Genomic DNA, 13,911 nt, shown 5'->3' with positions numbered 1-13,911 from the left:
GGCTGCCGCCGAGGTTTGGTTTCGGTTTTGGTGGCAGGGCAGGAACCCCGGCGTGAAGAGCCTGACACGGAGGAAGCTTTGCGGGTGGCTCTCCTGGCTGAGGGCTGGGCGGCTGACGTGCGGTGACGGCCTTAAGTCGCCTCTGTTCTAATTAAATACTCCGGTTTTAATCTCGCCTGGCTCCTCGAGGAGCACGGAGAGGGAGCAGAGTGCCAGCTCCACCTTGCGTGTCAGCAACCCGGCAAGGGGCCATCGTAGCTGCCCCTGGGCTTGCCTACCGTGGCAAACCTTGGCACGCAGCTCTGCTGGTGAACTCTCCTTGAGTGGCCACGGTTTACTTTGGCAAAGGCACCTTTTTTTTTTTTTTTCCTAGCCTGATAACAGTATTTACTGACCATGCTAGATATTTTACCAGCAGAACAGTTTAAGAATAATTATCTTCCATCCCAATTAAAGATTTTAGGAGTCCAGGAGCACAGTTCAGGTAGCTATAAGTTTTCAGAAACTGTATGGCTTCCGAAATCGTTATGGACTTCAATTTAGGTAGTTTTTATTGTTTTCTAGCCTCTTGGCTTTGGACTTAATACTTCTGCCAATCTGTGGGTGCTTTAAGCGTGGCCTGGGTTATGCTCGTTTGGCACACATTGTGTTTATATTTGCATTTTGGTGCACAGGACTGTTGCTTGCTTTTTTGGGAATTAAACGCACCTGGCTTCTGTACAGACTGCATGTGCCAGATTCTAGTAACCGAAAGTCAACGTGGCCTCAAAATTTGTGTTACTCCTTGAATGACTGAAAGATAGTTGATAAGGTAAAAACAGATTTGCTGATGGGAACCGTTCAGTTGATCAGTCTCAGTTTTGCTCAACCTCTAGTATTGTGATGACTGTGTTTCTCCCCCTTCGAAGAAATCATTCAGCTTGATAGAATTCAGTGTATAATACAGATATTTTTAGGGTTATTGTGAGGAGATATTCAGGTTGTCCTACAAAAAAGAATCTGGCTGGAGGTAAGGATCAGAGCGAGCCCTCTGAACCAGTTGCACACTGGGTGGCCAGCTTCAGCTCCAACAGCACAGCTCTGACTAGTTTTGGATCAAACTGGGGCATTATGATCTGCATGTAATGCTCCTCTGTATACGAAGGAGCTGCCGTTCAGTAGGGCTTGCAAAATGGATGAGAAAGATCTTGTGTGCCACGCACACCCCATCCCTGTTAACAGAGAGTGTGATGGTTTTGGTTGGTGCTCTGCACAGGAGCTGTGTGCAGGGCTTTGTCCTCCTGCAGCTCTTGGAGGGGTGAGAAACAAAACTTTTTTTTTTCTTTTTTTCTCCATTTGTGAGTCTTTGGCGCTTCTGAAATCTGGGGTTTCTTACTCATAGCGAGAAAGGAAAATTGCTGCCCTCAAGATTAGAAAGAACATGCAAAAGTTTGGAGGAGGGCAGGCAGAAATGGCAAGAGTAATCGTTTCTGGCTCTTGCTGCATTTCTGCAAAGAAGGTGTTTGCTTTACTTGGTGACTCTTCTCCGATATTAATGTTATTTATGTTAGTACAATCCAGTGGCAAGGGGAGAAGTTACTTATTTTCTCGGGTGGTGGGAGGCTATATATTGTTCCACGTTGTGATCGCTTTGTTTCCACATAGCTTCTGTAGCTGAGGAGAGCAGTAGTTCTCTGATATAACAGGGTCAGGGTACCTGTGCCAGCGTGGCTTCAGACTGAAAAATGGCACAGATTATTTGTCACGGCTTGGTCCAGGCTTTGAAAAATAATATCAAGCATACATCTGCTTTTGCAGGCTCTCGGGTAAACTTGCCCTGAGGCACCCCAGGGGAGAGAAAATGTCATGCAAACCAGCACAGGGATTCTTAAAGCAGAGACATCTCAGTGTTCTTATAATCAGAAATTTGTATGATTCATAATTTCAAGAAAATAAAGATTATTCCATGGAAAATTGGGTAGTTGCTAATAAATACTAGGGCTAGCAGCAAGTTTGAATTTGTCAAGCTTACTCTAGCTGCTGAGGTTCAACCTGTCCCTGCTTTTGGTCTGGACTCCCTAATAGAGCAGCACTGAAGCAGGTTGGCTGGAGCGTTGCTGTAGGTAACGGTAGCATCCATCACTTGCCTTCAAGGTTTTGTTCTCCATTAATGACTGTGAAAGCTCTGCGTGATCCTGAAACTTAAGCTTTCTGCAAGCACAAAATGGCATTGCTGTTGCCTTTCATTGCTGAACTTCTCCAGATCATTGCCACTTAGCTGGCTCTGCCTGAGCCCTGGACTCAACTTTGAATAGACAAATGTAGGTTAGGTGTGAATGGGAATAGAAATGTCTGATAAAAATATCATTGGGCTATTTGGAAATTAGGGAAACAAAAAAAAAAAAAAACCAAAACTGACCTGCTGCTTGTGCTATGCACAGCTCAACAGGAGGCAGCTTTCTCTCTGCCTTTCAAAGGGGGTACGGATGGCTTCCATGCAGACTTTTCCCTGTGAACGTTTCTACCTTTGACAGCCGAGTCCGGCTTCTTCGGTGCCCGGATCTCCGTGGTGGCAGATGGACGTCTGTCATCCCCAATCGTCAAACCCTTAGCTGAATGTCAGTCACATATTTCAGATGCCTTCCAGCGCAGGTGGAGAGGGTGCAGTGATTGGAAGCTGTTAGTACCTTACGTCGTGTGTCTGAGCGTAAGAAAAGACAGCTTTTACTTGCGCTTAGTTTTGTCTGAGCTGTACTGGCTGCTTCAGAATGCCCAAAATGTACTCTTTTCTTTTTTTTTTTTTTTTTTTCTCCCCAAAGTGCATCTGTAACCATCTGTTCAACTATCTATCTGTAATATAATTCATTTGATGAGAAGCAAGCAGGGAAAAGGGCTGTTGCATTCAGTGCCCTTCAGATTCACTCCCAGGTGGGTGTCAGCAGTTGCAGAGAAATATCTCTCAAGTTTGTTATCGGGCGTGTTTAATCCTGGGTGAATTTTTGGACCTGAAGCCCCCCACGCCCCGGTGTGAGAGGACACCTCCTTCTCCATAGGGACCCAACCACTCGGGGAGCAAACTGAGTTTTGCCACATCAGGCAAACAGCACTTGCTCCTTTTTCAGTGAAGAATCTCACTTTGTTGCTTTGTACAGTCATCCGAGGGACTCTCAGATATATAAACAATAATTTGAGGATCGCTTTGTTTTCTCTTCCACGGCACTGGCTCTTTCTGGAGGAGTGGATCGCTCAGCCCCGCTCTGTCTGCTGCTACTGCCTCTAGTCCTGGGAGGAGAGGATCTTTGCTTTGTTTGAACTGCTCTCTTAGGAAGATGCCTGATGGATTACGTGGTCCGACTCAAGCTGTGATGAAGCTTAATAGGGGCATACTTTAAGTATGGATGTAGAAATTAAACACGTGCTTTTTTCCTGGAGGAATATAGTCTTTTTGCACCGAGGGGCAGCTGAATGGGCTGTGATGCTCTGGGTTTAGAGTTGGTGGGAGAGAAGCGTTTTTTTTTGTCAAATTCTCCCATCCTTAACAATAGAGAGTGCTGCAAATACCCACTTGCTCCTGGACTGGCAAATAAAACCTGTGTTAATCTTGCAGCTAATGGAGTTTTATACCGTAATCTAGCAAAGATATCCCTATCTTCATTTTACCAAAGTCCCTTGAGCACAGCTGACCTTTTAATCCATTTTACACCTCAAAAGTTCACTTGCACTTGTGTCCGTTTGTTTGTGGCTTGGTGTGCAGCATACATCCTCTTAGTAGAGTGGGGATTGTGGTCTTTTCTCAGGAGCAATCTACAGTGTGTTTTTAATGCCCTTGCAAAATTCTAAGCTCCGAACCTAAAGATTTTGCTATTAAAACTAGGCTGGGTGCAACACGTGGTTTTGTATACAAGGAGAAGATGGCATGAAGATCACAGCATTTGCCTCTTGCAATGTTGTGCACGTTTTATCCATCATTTTTGTTGATTATTGTCTGTGGGCTGTGCACGGAAGGAGCTGGCTCTGAGGACAAGCTTAGCACACTGTGTCTTTGTGCTGCTCGGGCACTCTGTGACTAGCCACAGCATTTTTTTGTGTGAGATAAGGCGTTATTTCCCCATTTTGCAGGCAGGAGCAGGAAGTGGGCAAGATTCTTCCACCCTTCTCAGTACCCTGGGGGAAGCAAAATTACAAGTCAGCTTTTGCTCTGACAGCCGTGCCAGCATGTTCTGCTGAATGTGAGCCCAGGCTGGCTGCAGGAGGAGCCCCCTTGCCCCACACCCTCCTGCTGTGCTGGTCACTCCAACAGAATTGGGCATTAAAACAGGATAAAATTCAGATCTTTAAAAAAGTGGATGTTTGTGCATCAGATAACCACTTGCACAGGGTCGACTAAAGCCCTTACACAAGTTATACTGGCTAACAGGATTACTTGCTTTGACAGTACTAATTACTTAAGTACTCATCCTCATCCCCTGCTGCATGGGGGAAATGGGCATTGCTGGGTTTTGGTTTTCCCAGCACTAGGGCTTCAGTGAATGCTTCTCGCCACTGGAGCGTGGAGGATTTTTTTCACGCAACCCTCATGAAGCTTTTGAAATGCTCAACAGCTCTGGGTGCACCAGGGCACAAGTGTCCCTGCTCCAGCACTGCATAACCGGCTCGGGGGAATTGAGGGTTGGTTTTGGGGGTGGGTTAGCAGGAAGCACAGCAGGTAGAAAACAGGGGATGTGGAATAGGTCTTTGCTGTGTGTGTGCATCCCCAGGACGGTGCTGGTGTCTCTGGCATCTCTGGAGCAGGTTTTTCTCCCTCTGCTCCATGCTGGCTGCAGCTTGGCAGAGGAGAAGCCGGTTCCTTATCGTGCCCAGCTCCTTGTGGGAGTGGAGCCGTGCAAAGCCAGCGAGGGAACTTACATAAAAGTTCTTGGCTGCTCACATCGGTGTAGCCTCATATTTTATCTTGCATAACTCTGCTCGCTAGGGCTACCAAGAAAAGGCAAAGCACACCATGCCAGGAGCTCTTCGTGGATCTCTTCTGAATTGTGTGACGGGCAGTGCTGCTCCTGTGGTTGCATGCCATCTCCATTAAGCTTTTGGTCCCAGGTTCTGTGGCTCTGGAGTCGGTGGCTGTCTTTGAAGGCCTGGGATCATGGGGAGTATGGCGCTGAACAGTTTATATTTCTCCGTTCTCTTCCTTATAAATCGTTTGACCTTCAAGTACTCTCTTGCTTCTTTTGGAGTCAGATGGCAGATGCTAGGACAACTGCCCAGTTTGTAGAAGTACTTACAAATTGTTTTCCAGTCACTTAATGGCAGGGAGTCCCAAAGCCTCTCTCACTCTTGAGTCCCGTGCCCACACTTCCACCCAGCTCCTTTTGGCCTCCCTTGTTCCAGCTGAACCTTTTCATGTCAGACCTGCAGCTTCCTTCTGTCTCCTCCTCCAGTGCAAACTGCCATCCTTCCACAGATCCAGAGGGTGTGGGGAGGGGGGGGAAAACATGCAAGATTCTGCAAAATGTTGAGGTTTTCATTGATAACCTGAGGGGTGTCTTTTTTTTTTTTTTTTTTTTTTTTTTCCTTCTGAATGTAGAGATGAGCTATATATACAGTAAAAAAATGTTGTCCAGCCTGTGTTGGTATAAGCAGGGGTCTTGCTTAAACCTTTTTTAATTGGCGGCTCCGTGGGGAAAGCGCTGCGTGTGCCCTGGACCGTTCAAGGCACGCAGGGCACTTAGCGAGTACCCAGCAGAGCAAAACTTCCAAAGCGACCGATGAAAGAGGGCCACCTTATTGCAGACACCGGCTCCCCTTTCATTATATCCGCTCCCGTTCTCCTCTGTCCTACATTTCACATTATTTGAAACCCAATGTTCAGCTGCAAAGAATCTCTTGTGCTGCCTCTCTGCTTTTTCTCTCTGGCCCCTGGGTTTCCAAGCTAAATAGCTGCTCTATTTGCATTTAAAAGAGATCGCTTGCATTACTGTTAGTCACTGTATTATTTGACCAGCACTATTGCTTCGCCTGTTAAATTCAACATACTTTGGCATATGGGATGTCTTTACTGGGTGATGGGTAAGGACATCAACTTCATTTGCATATCAGATATTTTTCTTCTCTATCTGGATTATAGTTAAGTGCAAATCTGTCTTTCACCACATGACATGATCACATCAGAAGCAGGAGATGTGGCAGTGATGGTACATTATCTAGTGAGTGGGTTTCGTTACACGTGGGGTGTGTTGGAGGTACTGCTTACTCAGAAGCAGGCTGGCACCAGCATCATTAAAATGGTTGTTAAAGGCCCATTTGCCTTCCAAATTTTGGGGTAGTCGGGGGGATGCCCAGCAAAGATCAGGCGGTCTCTCCGGCTGCCCAAGTTCTTACGGACAGCAGTGCCTCCAAGACATTTTGCAGAGGTGTGCCGTGTCCCCAAGGCCGGGAGGGCGAGCGGCAGCTCCCTGCGGTACCTGCACCGGGGGAAGAGGCTTTTCTTGGGGCTGTGCATGCCGCTGAGCGGAGCGCCCCAAAGCAAAACCCATCCCAGCATCTCGTCCACACTGCAGGATCGCTCCCTCGGCAGGGTTTGGTCGTAACCGATTGGGTCCTGCTGTGACCCGGGGGTGTTGAAAGGGCTGAACCCAGAGGGCTGAGGAGATGCTGGTTATTTGAGATGTTTTGAGAAGGAAATGGACGCGGGGACCTGAGACGGTCTCTGCGCTGCATCGCGGCGATAAGATGCAAATTGCTCTGTGGTTCATGGGAGCAGCCAGGAGCTGGGCCACGCATTTGGGGCTGTTTGACAGGATTTTACTTGCAGTTTTTCTCTTTTTCCCAAACATCTGGGCCTCCTTCCTGGAATTTCTTTTGTACCAAGACACTATGTAGCCCCTAAATACCATGCAGGGGTCATGTGTTCCCCATCTTTTTCTTTTTTAAATTAACCAGGCCCAAGAGAAGGTAGGTGAAGAAGTCAGATGGTTCTCACTTGGAACTATATTTTTGTTTAGTATGTTTCCTTTCTGCTAGAGGTCACCTTCTCACAAGTAATACGATTGCCTAGTATGAAAATAATAATAGCGGCTTTTGATGGCGTGTTTTTCTATCTAGAGTTAAAAACCAGGGGGTGTGTTGCAAACAGATGAGGCGTTAACTTGCTTTAAATGTTGGATTCCGTCAGGTTTTACCAATTACTAAGCTTGGGGTTAAGCTTTTTGAAGTGGCCCGTACCAAGAGGTGCGAGGCTGTTGCCTGGTAAAGGCAGCTTCTGCTTCCCTGGTATGTGCGGTTTCCTGATAAGCAAGAATTTTACATATTGGTCCTCCTACCTTAATTGCCAGTTCCTGGGAACCGGTGTGTTTTTCTCCTGCTTTTGCTGATATTTGCATGCAGTCCTGTTTTAGTGCAACATTATGATGACAACTATCTCCACCGAATTAGGAGACAGCTTTGGTGCCTGCATTTTCTGCGGATACATATGGCATTTAGTCTGCATACGGTGGCTTTTTAAACATGCTGAGGGGTGTATTCAGCTGCTTTGGCAGCATCGCTTTTCTTCTTGCGCTATTTGAGAGCATAATTTCACTGAAAGTATGTTTCTGAGTGTATGCCCGTCTTGAGGCTTGGAACGAAAGCCTCCTGCTGAAAAGACTGTAATTCTTTTCCCCTCCGAAAAGAGACGTGTTGCTAACTTCTTCACTTCCATTTCCAGCTGTCCCGTTTCCTCCCACGCAGCGGCTCACTCTGAAGGAGGTGTTTGAGGATGGGAAGCCTAGGCTTGACGTCTTGAAGAGCCACTTGGTGAAGGAAGGACGCCTGGAAGAGGATGCGGCGCTGAAGATCATCAATGATGGGGCTGCCATCCTTAGGCACGAGAAGACAATGATTGAAGTGGAGGCTCCGATCACAGGTCAGAGAGCTTTCTGTGGCTGGAGTCCTAAATAAGAGCCATCTAGGAAACACAAGCTGCCTGAAGTAGCAGGTTTTCTGCTGTGTTCCTTCTATCAGCAAGGTTTTTTAAATTGCCTGAACTCTCAGAAGAGAGGATTTTAGTGGTGTAGATCGAGTACATCTTTGCAGAAGCTGGATGTAAAGCAGGGGTGGCTTGGGTCAGAGCACAGCCACGCTATGCTCCTTGTTGCTGTCATGACCTTTCTTTTCTTAGCATGTAATTCTGTCCCTCTTTTGTGCTGTTCTTCCTCCCCTAGTGTGCGGTGACATTCATGGGCAGTTTTTTGACCTGATGAAGTTGTTTGAAGTTGGAGGATCACCCAATAACACCCGCTACCTCTTCCTGGGAGACTACGTGGACAGAGGCTACTTCAGTATAGAGGTGACAAATAAAGTTGTGCCTGGGTCGCCAGTACTAAACTAACTGAAAGTGTTGAACTAAACTAGCAAATACAGACCTCTCTCATGCTGGATTTTATGCTCTAGTCTAGTTTTGCATGCAAGGAGGAACATGTTGTAGGTAACTTATGGTGTGATTTTTGGCAGAAAAGTGATGTCCAAATGTCATGATTTTGAATTGGATCCTCGGTGACAGAGTTAAACAGCAGCAGTGGGGTTAATGACTAAATTCTGGCTTCTGAACTCGAGTTTTAATATCACTTGTAGCTGTCAGTCAGGGGAACAAGAGGGAGAGTTGATTGTATGTTGCAGGCAACAGGATCCTACCAGGCAGTGGGAAGCAAATGTTTAAAAACTTGCAGGATTCAGCTTAGCAGGGAAAAGAAAGCGCTACACTACTGAGTCACTGCTTCCCTACCGTCCCCCTGAAAGCATCAACCTTGCAATGCCAGAGACGGGGTCAGGAGGAAGGAGCAATAAATCACCTGGGCTGTTGTACATCTCGCTGTGACCCACGAGCTTAGTGCCGAAGCATTTAATTGTGTCTCTAGCCGTGCCGTGCCCGTGTGACAATCTGCCTTGTCACAATAACCCTGTCACCTTACAGACATCAGCCGAACATCTGACGTCGTGTCAGGATTTTGCAGCTCTGTAAGGATGCCACCTGCCAAATACCGGGTAACGCTGCGAATGGTTGGTCTTAAAGGACAAAGTAATCGATGGGTCCCCGTGGTTGCTGCTGGCTCACTGAAGACCTGTGATCGACAGAGCAGGCAGGATGGGAGAGCTATTAGCAAATGCCACAAACCTCAAGGGTTTGCAGCCGTCTGGTTTTGCAGAGGCAGAGCTGAGTGGAAAAAAAAAGTGCTTATTCCAGTTGAAGGCAATGTAATGGGAGGTGTCTGGGGAAACAGGGGCATGAGAGGGGGTAAAACCGAATAACAGAATGGTTTCTCTTCAGAGAGGGAGGTTGTAAACCACAGTGTAAGAATAGCTGAGTTGTTGTGTCTGCAGAGGAGTCTTTCTCAGTTAAATTTTGGGGAGGAACTCTCACGGACAGTGATGAAGGCAGTTAATGCGAGCGCTTCTTTGCAGGATTTTGCAGAGGATTTAGGAGAAGGTACTGCCGACAGCTTGTGCTTTAGCAGCTTTCTGGCTTGCTTCCAGCCTTGCGCTTCGCGTGTTCCTAAATACTGACGGTGAGCCAGGGTGTGACGTTGAGCAGTTTCCGGGGTAGCGGGGACGGATGCTCGAAAGGTGGGGTTGTGGCTGTTGGGATTTCTGGTGGTGCTGGCAGGAGGAGCCCTGTAATCCCTGGGGAGGAAGGGGAAGAAAAGGCATCTGACTGCTTGTTTAAATGGCTTGGCTTGCACAAACTGGCTTTGTACTTTGTATTTACCTGGAAAAGAGATTATATTATAGCACAGCAATTCTTTCTGAGATAAGATGTGGATTTTTTTTGGTGTTAACCAAGAAACCCTCAGACAAGAGTTGTCATACCCTGCGTCTACGCAAGAATTTTACAGATCCTGGGGTGGTAAAGTGCTTCTCCCACTCTTTGCTCTTGCCCCGCAATTGATCTGACATGAGGATTTTAATCGCAGATCTGCAGAAGTGAGTGCCTGAGTTTGGGGATCAGTGCCCTCGTCTCTCCATGCTCTGGTGGTATGGAAGACTTCCAGGGGGGTGGATGATGAGTCCCCCTTGGAGAACAGAGGTGGTGGGAAGAGGAGTGGCTGGTTTGTTGTGTGTTGTTGTTGTTTTTTTTTTTGTTTGTTTGTTTTGTTTTGGGATTTTTTTGTTTTGTTTTTTTTTAAGAGGAGGTAGATCTGAAAATGATAGGTGAACCTCATCAGGTCTCTGTGGTGGCCTGCCACTCCAACCCAGGGCCTGGGCAAGGCAGCCTGGTGTGTTTTCAGGCTCAAAAGCCATGGGGCAGTCAGTCTTTGCAAGGTGTGAGCACAAAGTTCTTATTTCTTGCTGCTCTTGACCCTCCTTCCCCTTTCCCTCCACGTTTGCAGAGGGAAAGCCACCGAGCACTCTGTTACCCCACAGAGCTAGCATTGATCTTTCACGAATCGGGGTGGGCTTTGATTAGTACATGCGGGGGCTGATCCAAATGTCACTGATAAAGCAGAATCTAGAAGCCTTGATTCCCTTGTTCCTATTGATGTGTGCCTCTTCTTTCCACCTACTGCAAAGTACAGCCGATGTGTTTTAAGAGATTCCCACCTGGGTGTGCAGAAACTGGTTTCTGTAGTGAAACAACAGGTTTGCTGCTGGTGTGGAGGATCGCCACAAGTTAATGGTGCTGAATGGGAGTCTTTGCATTATATATATATTGGGTTTTTTTTTAAAGACTTTTATAAACAGCAAAACTGTTGAAGTGCAGAGATGGCTGATCCGTGAATGTTTCGGGTTTGGAATTTTGACTGCTTTATCCCAGAGGCTCAGGTGATGGAAGGGCATCCAGCTTTCCCTGTGGTTTCACCACTGGGAAGGTGGAGAGCACCAGCATCATCAGGCTTTCATGAGTCACCGCACAAACTTGTGCATCCATGCGCTGGGTGGGGATATTATCGAGTGCCTGCCCAGAGCAGCTGATAATCATGACCTTTTAACTGAATGAAATAGGAGGTAATTGTATAATTGCATCCTGATGCAGGCAATCAGGAAACAAGATGCAAAACTGGGGGCCAAGGAGGTGTTAAGGCAAACCTTGTTGCTTGTTTGCAGCCCAAATAACCCTTGCAAGCTTTCTCCATTGCTGTGATTATTTGGTTGTCAAGGTAAAAGGAGCAGTTTGTGGCTCTGACAAAACCTTTAAAAACCCCAAAAGCCTCTGTTCATCAGCTCAGCTGGACGTCCTCAACAAATTATTTCTGGGCCTCTGGCTTAGGGAAATTCTCATTTAAAAATGTTCATTCCCAGTAAGCATAATGAGGCTGTGAAGTGTGGTTTGGTTGGTTGTGGGGTTTTTTTTGTTGTTGTTTTTTTTTTTTTTTTTTTAAAAAAAAGTTGTGAGGGGAGAGGGGAGGGAAGTAACCGTGTGAAAGCTGCGTCGGCTGATGTCTAGTGGAAAAGGATTCTGCAGAGCATCTGCTGTCAGTCCGTGCCACAAAGCCCGCTGCGACAGCGAGACTAACTGGCCACGGACTCAAACCTTGTAGTGAAGGGGCTGACAGTGAAGCCGAGAAATGAAAATCGGGCTGAACAACTCCATTTGGAGATCCTGATGAGCCAGCATCCTGATGAAGGATTCTCTCATCTGCAGACGGGAAAGATGCTTCCTTCAGAGTCCTTCAGGCGTTTAGTTACATCTCCTAGCCCTTGCACAGGAGAGGTTTGTGCCCGTGTTAGCGAGGGACCGTGCTGGTCTGTGAAGCCAGAACTGCCAGAATACAATGAATAGAATTGTTTTATTAAATTATAGAGTGAAACAATTATTATGACCAAAAATAGAATCTATGGAAAGAGCAGATTTATCAGTAAAGATGGCGTGATAATGGCATACACCTTTGACAGACTAGTTTTGCAAATCCAATTACAATGGGACACATGATCGCTGTCTAATCACAGAATTGTATGTACGGCAGTCTTGCCAGGATTAAATGCACTGTTTTATCCCAAATAATATTATAAAGAGACCCAGTCAGTGTAGTAAGGTGTGAGCGAAGGTAGATTTGTGGGCTGAACACGGGACCAGGATGCAGGAGTTTTGCTGTGCTGTTTCTTGTGTGCCCACTGCAGGAAGAGCTGGCAGGCTCCCTGTTTATACCTTTCTCATCAATGCCGAGTTTTGTAAATGGTAGGAGAGGTTATGGAGTGGCTTGTTGTGGGCAGATTTGGCAGCAGCCCTTCTTGATTCGTGTTGGGTTCCAGGTAGCAATTCCTCTTGCAGTTCCCCCATTGTGACCTGCTGAGCTTTCCCCTTGCAAGTGAAAGGGGGGAATCAAATGGGGGGCTGAATGCTTGGCTTCGGGCTTCAAACAGGTAGGTGGAATATGGAGAGAAGTGGATTATCTAAGCCTAGTAAGCCTTAATTGTCCAGAGTTGCTACTAGGCTATTGTAAAGATGCAGTAATCAATTCCTGGGCACAGTGCCTTGAAAGTCTGGGAAAGGGATCTGTACAAAACGCCAGGAAGCATCTGAGGCATGTGAGTGTAGAAACCTCCCTTGTTCCAGCCCCTCCAGAGCTCACGCGGGCTGTTGAAGGTCCTTTACTCATCCTTACCCCCCGCTAGTACCTGGCAGCCCCCCACGTCCTTGTGAAATAGCTGCAAACTGTGGGGAACTGCAGCCATACCAGAGGCGTTCGCTCTCGACATCTGTGGTTTGCTTGCCGTGTGTCCAGGAACAATTGTGGTGCCGAGTGACTCCGTTCACTTCCATTTCACTTAAAAACACTTCAAACATACTTTTACATATCTCTTCTGCAAGTTGCTGACCTTCTGTACATCCCAAACCCTCCTCCTTATTGATGACCTCTGCTTTCCTGCTTTGGTTTGAACCAGCCCTGCCAGGGCTGGTTGCTTTCTCAAGTCCTTAGCAAGTCGTTTGGTTCATTTATAGTGACTTTCACTTTTCAGTTCTCATGCTAGCCCAGAAAAGTGGCATTTAGGTTACAAACGCAGGAGGTTAAAGCTTCAAATCACAGAATAATTATAAATGGTTTTGTTGGGAACATTTCTTCCTGTTAACAGATGCAATAAAACATTATTTTTGTTAGCCTTAACCACAGATTAAATTACCTGTCACTGACACTGTTTCTGTTCAATTTTAAATTTCAGAATTTGCTATCCGGTCTTTTTCGGGCGCCAGAACTCTGAATTAGACACAGGCGGGTGCTTTACAGCTCCTTGAGGTTTTAGGGATCCCTGCACATAGCTGGAATGACTACTGACATACTTGCCTTGTGGGTTCAGTACTTAAATATCGTGATATCTAAGGTGTCGGTACTGGAAACTAACTTGAAACTAGTTTATTTTGGTTCTGGAGGTTGTTTCCGTGCCACAGCAGCTGGTTTCATGGAGATCTGTGCACCAGATCAGCAATGTTTTTAGGTGTAAAACTGTTGACAGACTTCATGGTTCACGTTCTCCAAGTGTGTGCCTCTCCCGTAGCATGTCAGCCTAAAGGGTAAGCTCTTATTAGAGACTTTAATCCAGATCTTCAAGCTTGCTGTCATTATGGGTTGTCCTTCCAGCACTCAAAATCAACAAGGGAAATGTGATAACATTTCCCCATGCTAGATACCAGCTGATTTAGCTGTCAGCTTGACAACGTATAGCACAGAAGGGTTAGCACGCTTGCTTTCCAGCCCTTCCCTTCTTCACATAGGCTTTTTGGAAAGCCACCATGAAATATTTTTGGGACTCTGGTAAAAATGCTTGTTTCAGTTTGACTTTGGTCTGTGCCTCATCAAGGATAATCTTTTTACAGGTGTTGCTACTCAGATAGGGGATGTGGAAAGCCCGCTTCAAAGCCAGAAGGCTTTACTAAGCTTGTTTTTTGGCTAGGCTTTTCCTGTTTTGAACTTGAACTTCACATGACTGTAGCGTAAGCAGAAAAATGGGGCCGGGGAGGGGGGGAAA

The 13,911-nt window shown here is 46.6% G+C and overlaps 1 protein-coding gene across 3 annotated transcripts in view; it reads left to right on the top strand.

Annotated features, from left to right (window-relative positions):
* PPP3CC (protein phosphatase 3 catalytic subunit gamma) overlaps positions 1-13,911 on the top strand; it is a 34,995-nt gene that overhangs the window by 8,228 nt on the left and 12,856 nt on the right. For all 3 annotated transcript variants that reach the window (XM_042801488.1, XM_042801487.1, XM_042801489.1), the window contains exons 2-3: positions 7,679-7,876; positions 8,175-8,299. In XM_042801488.1, the coding sequence (XP_042657422.1) occupies positions 7,679-7,876; positions 8,175-8,299 (323 nt within the window). The remainder of the gene's footprint in view (positions 1-7,678; positions 7,877-8,174; positions 8,300-13,911) is intronic.

This window comes from Tyto alba, unplaced genomic scaffold, assembly GCF_018691265.1.
Source record: "Tyto alba isolate M040663 unplaced genomic scaffold, T.alba_DEE_v4.0 Super-Scaffold_34, whole genome shotgun sequence".
In the NCBI taxonomy this organism is placed as follows: Eukaryota; Metazoa; Chordata; class Aves; order Strigiformes; family Tytonidae; genus Tyto; species Tyto alba.
This window is presented reverse-complemented; position numbering and strand designations above follow the sequence as displayed.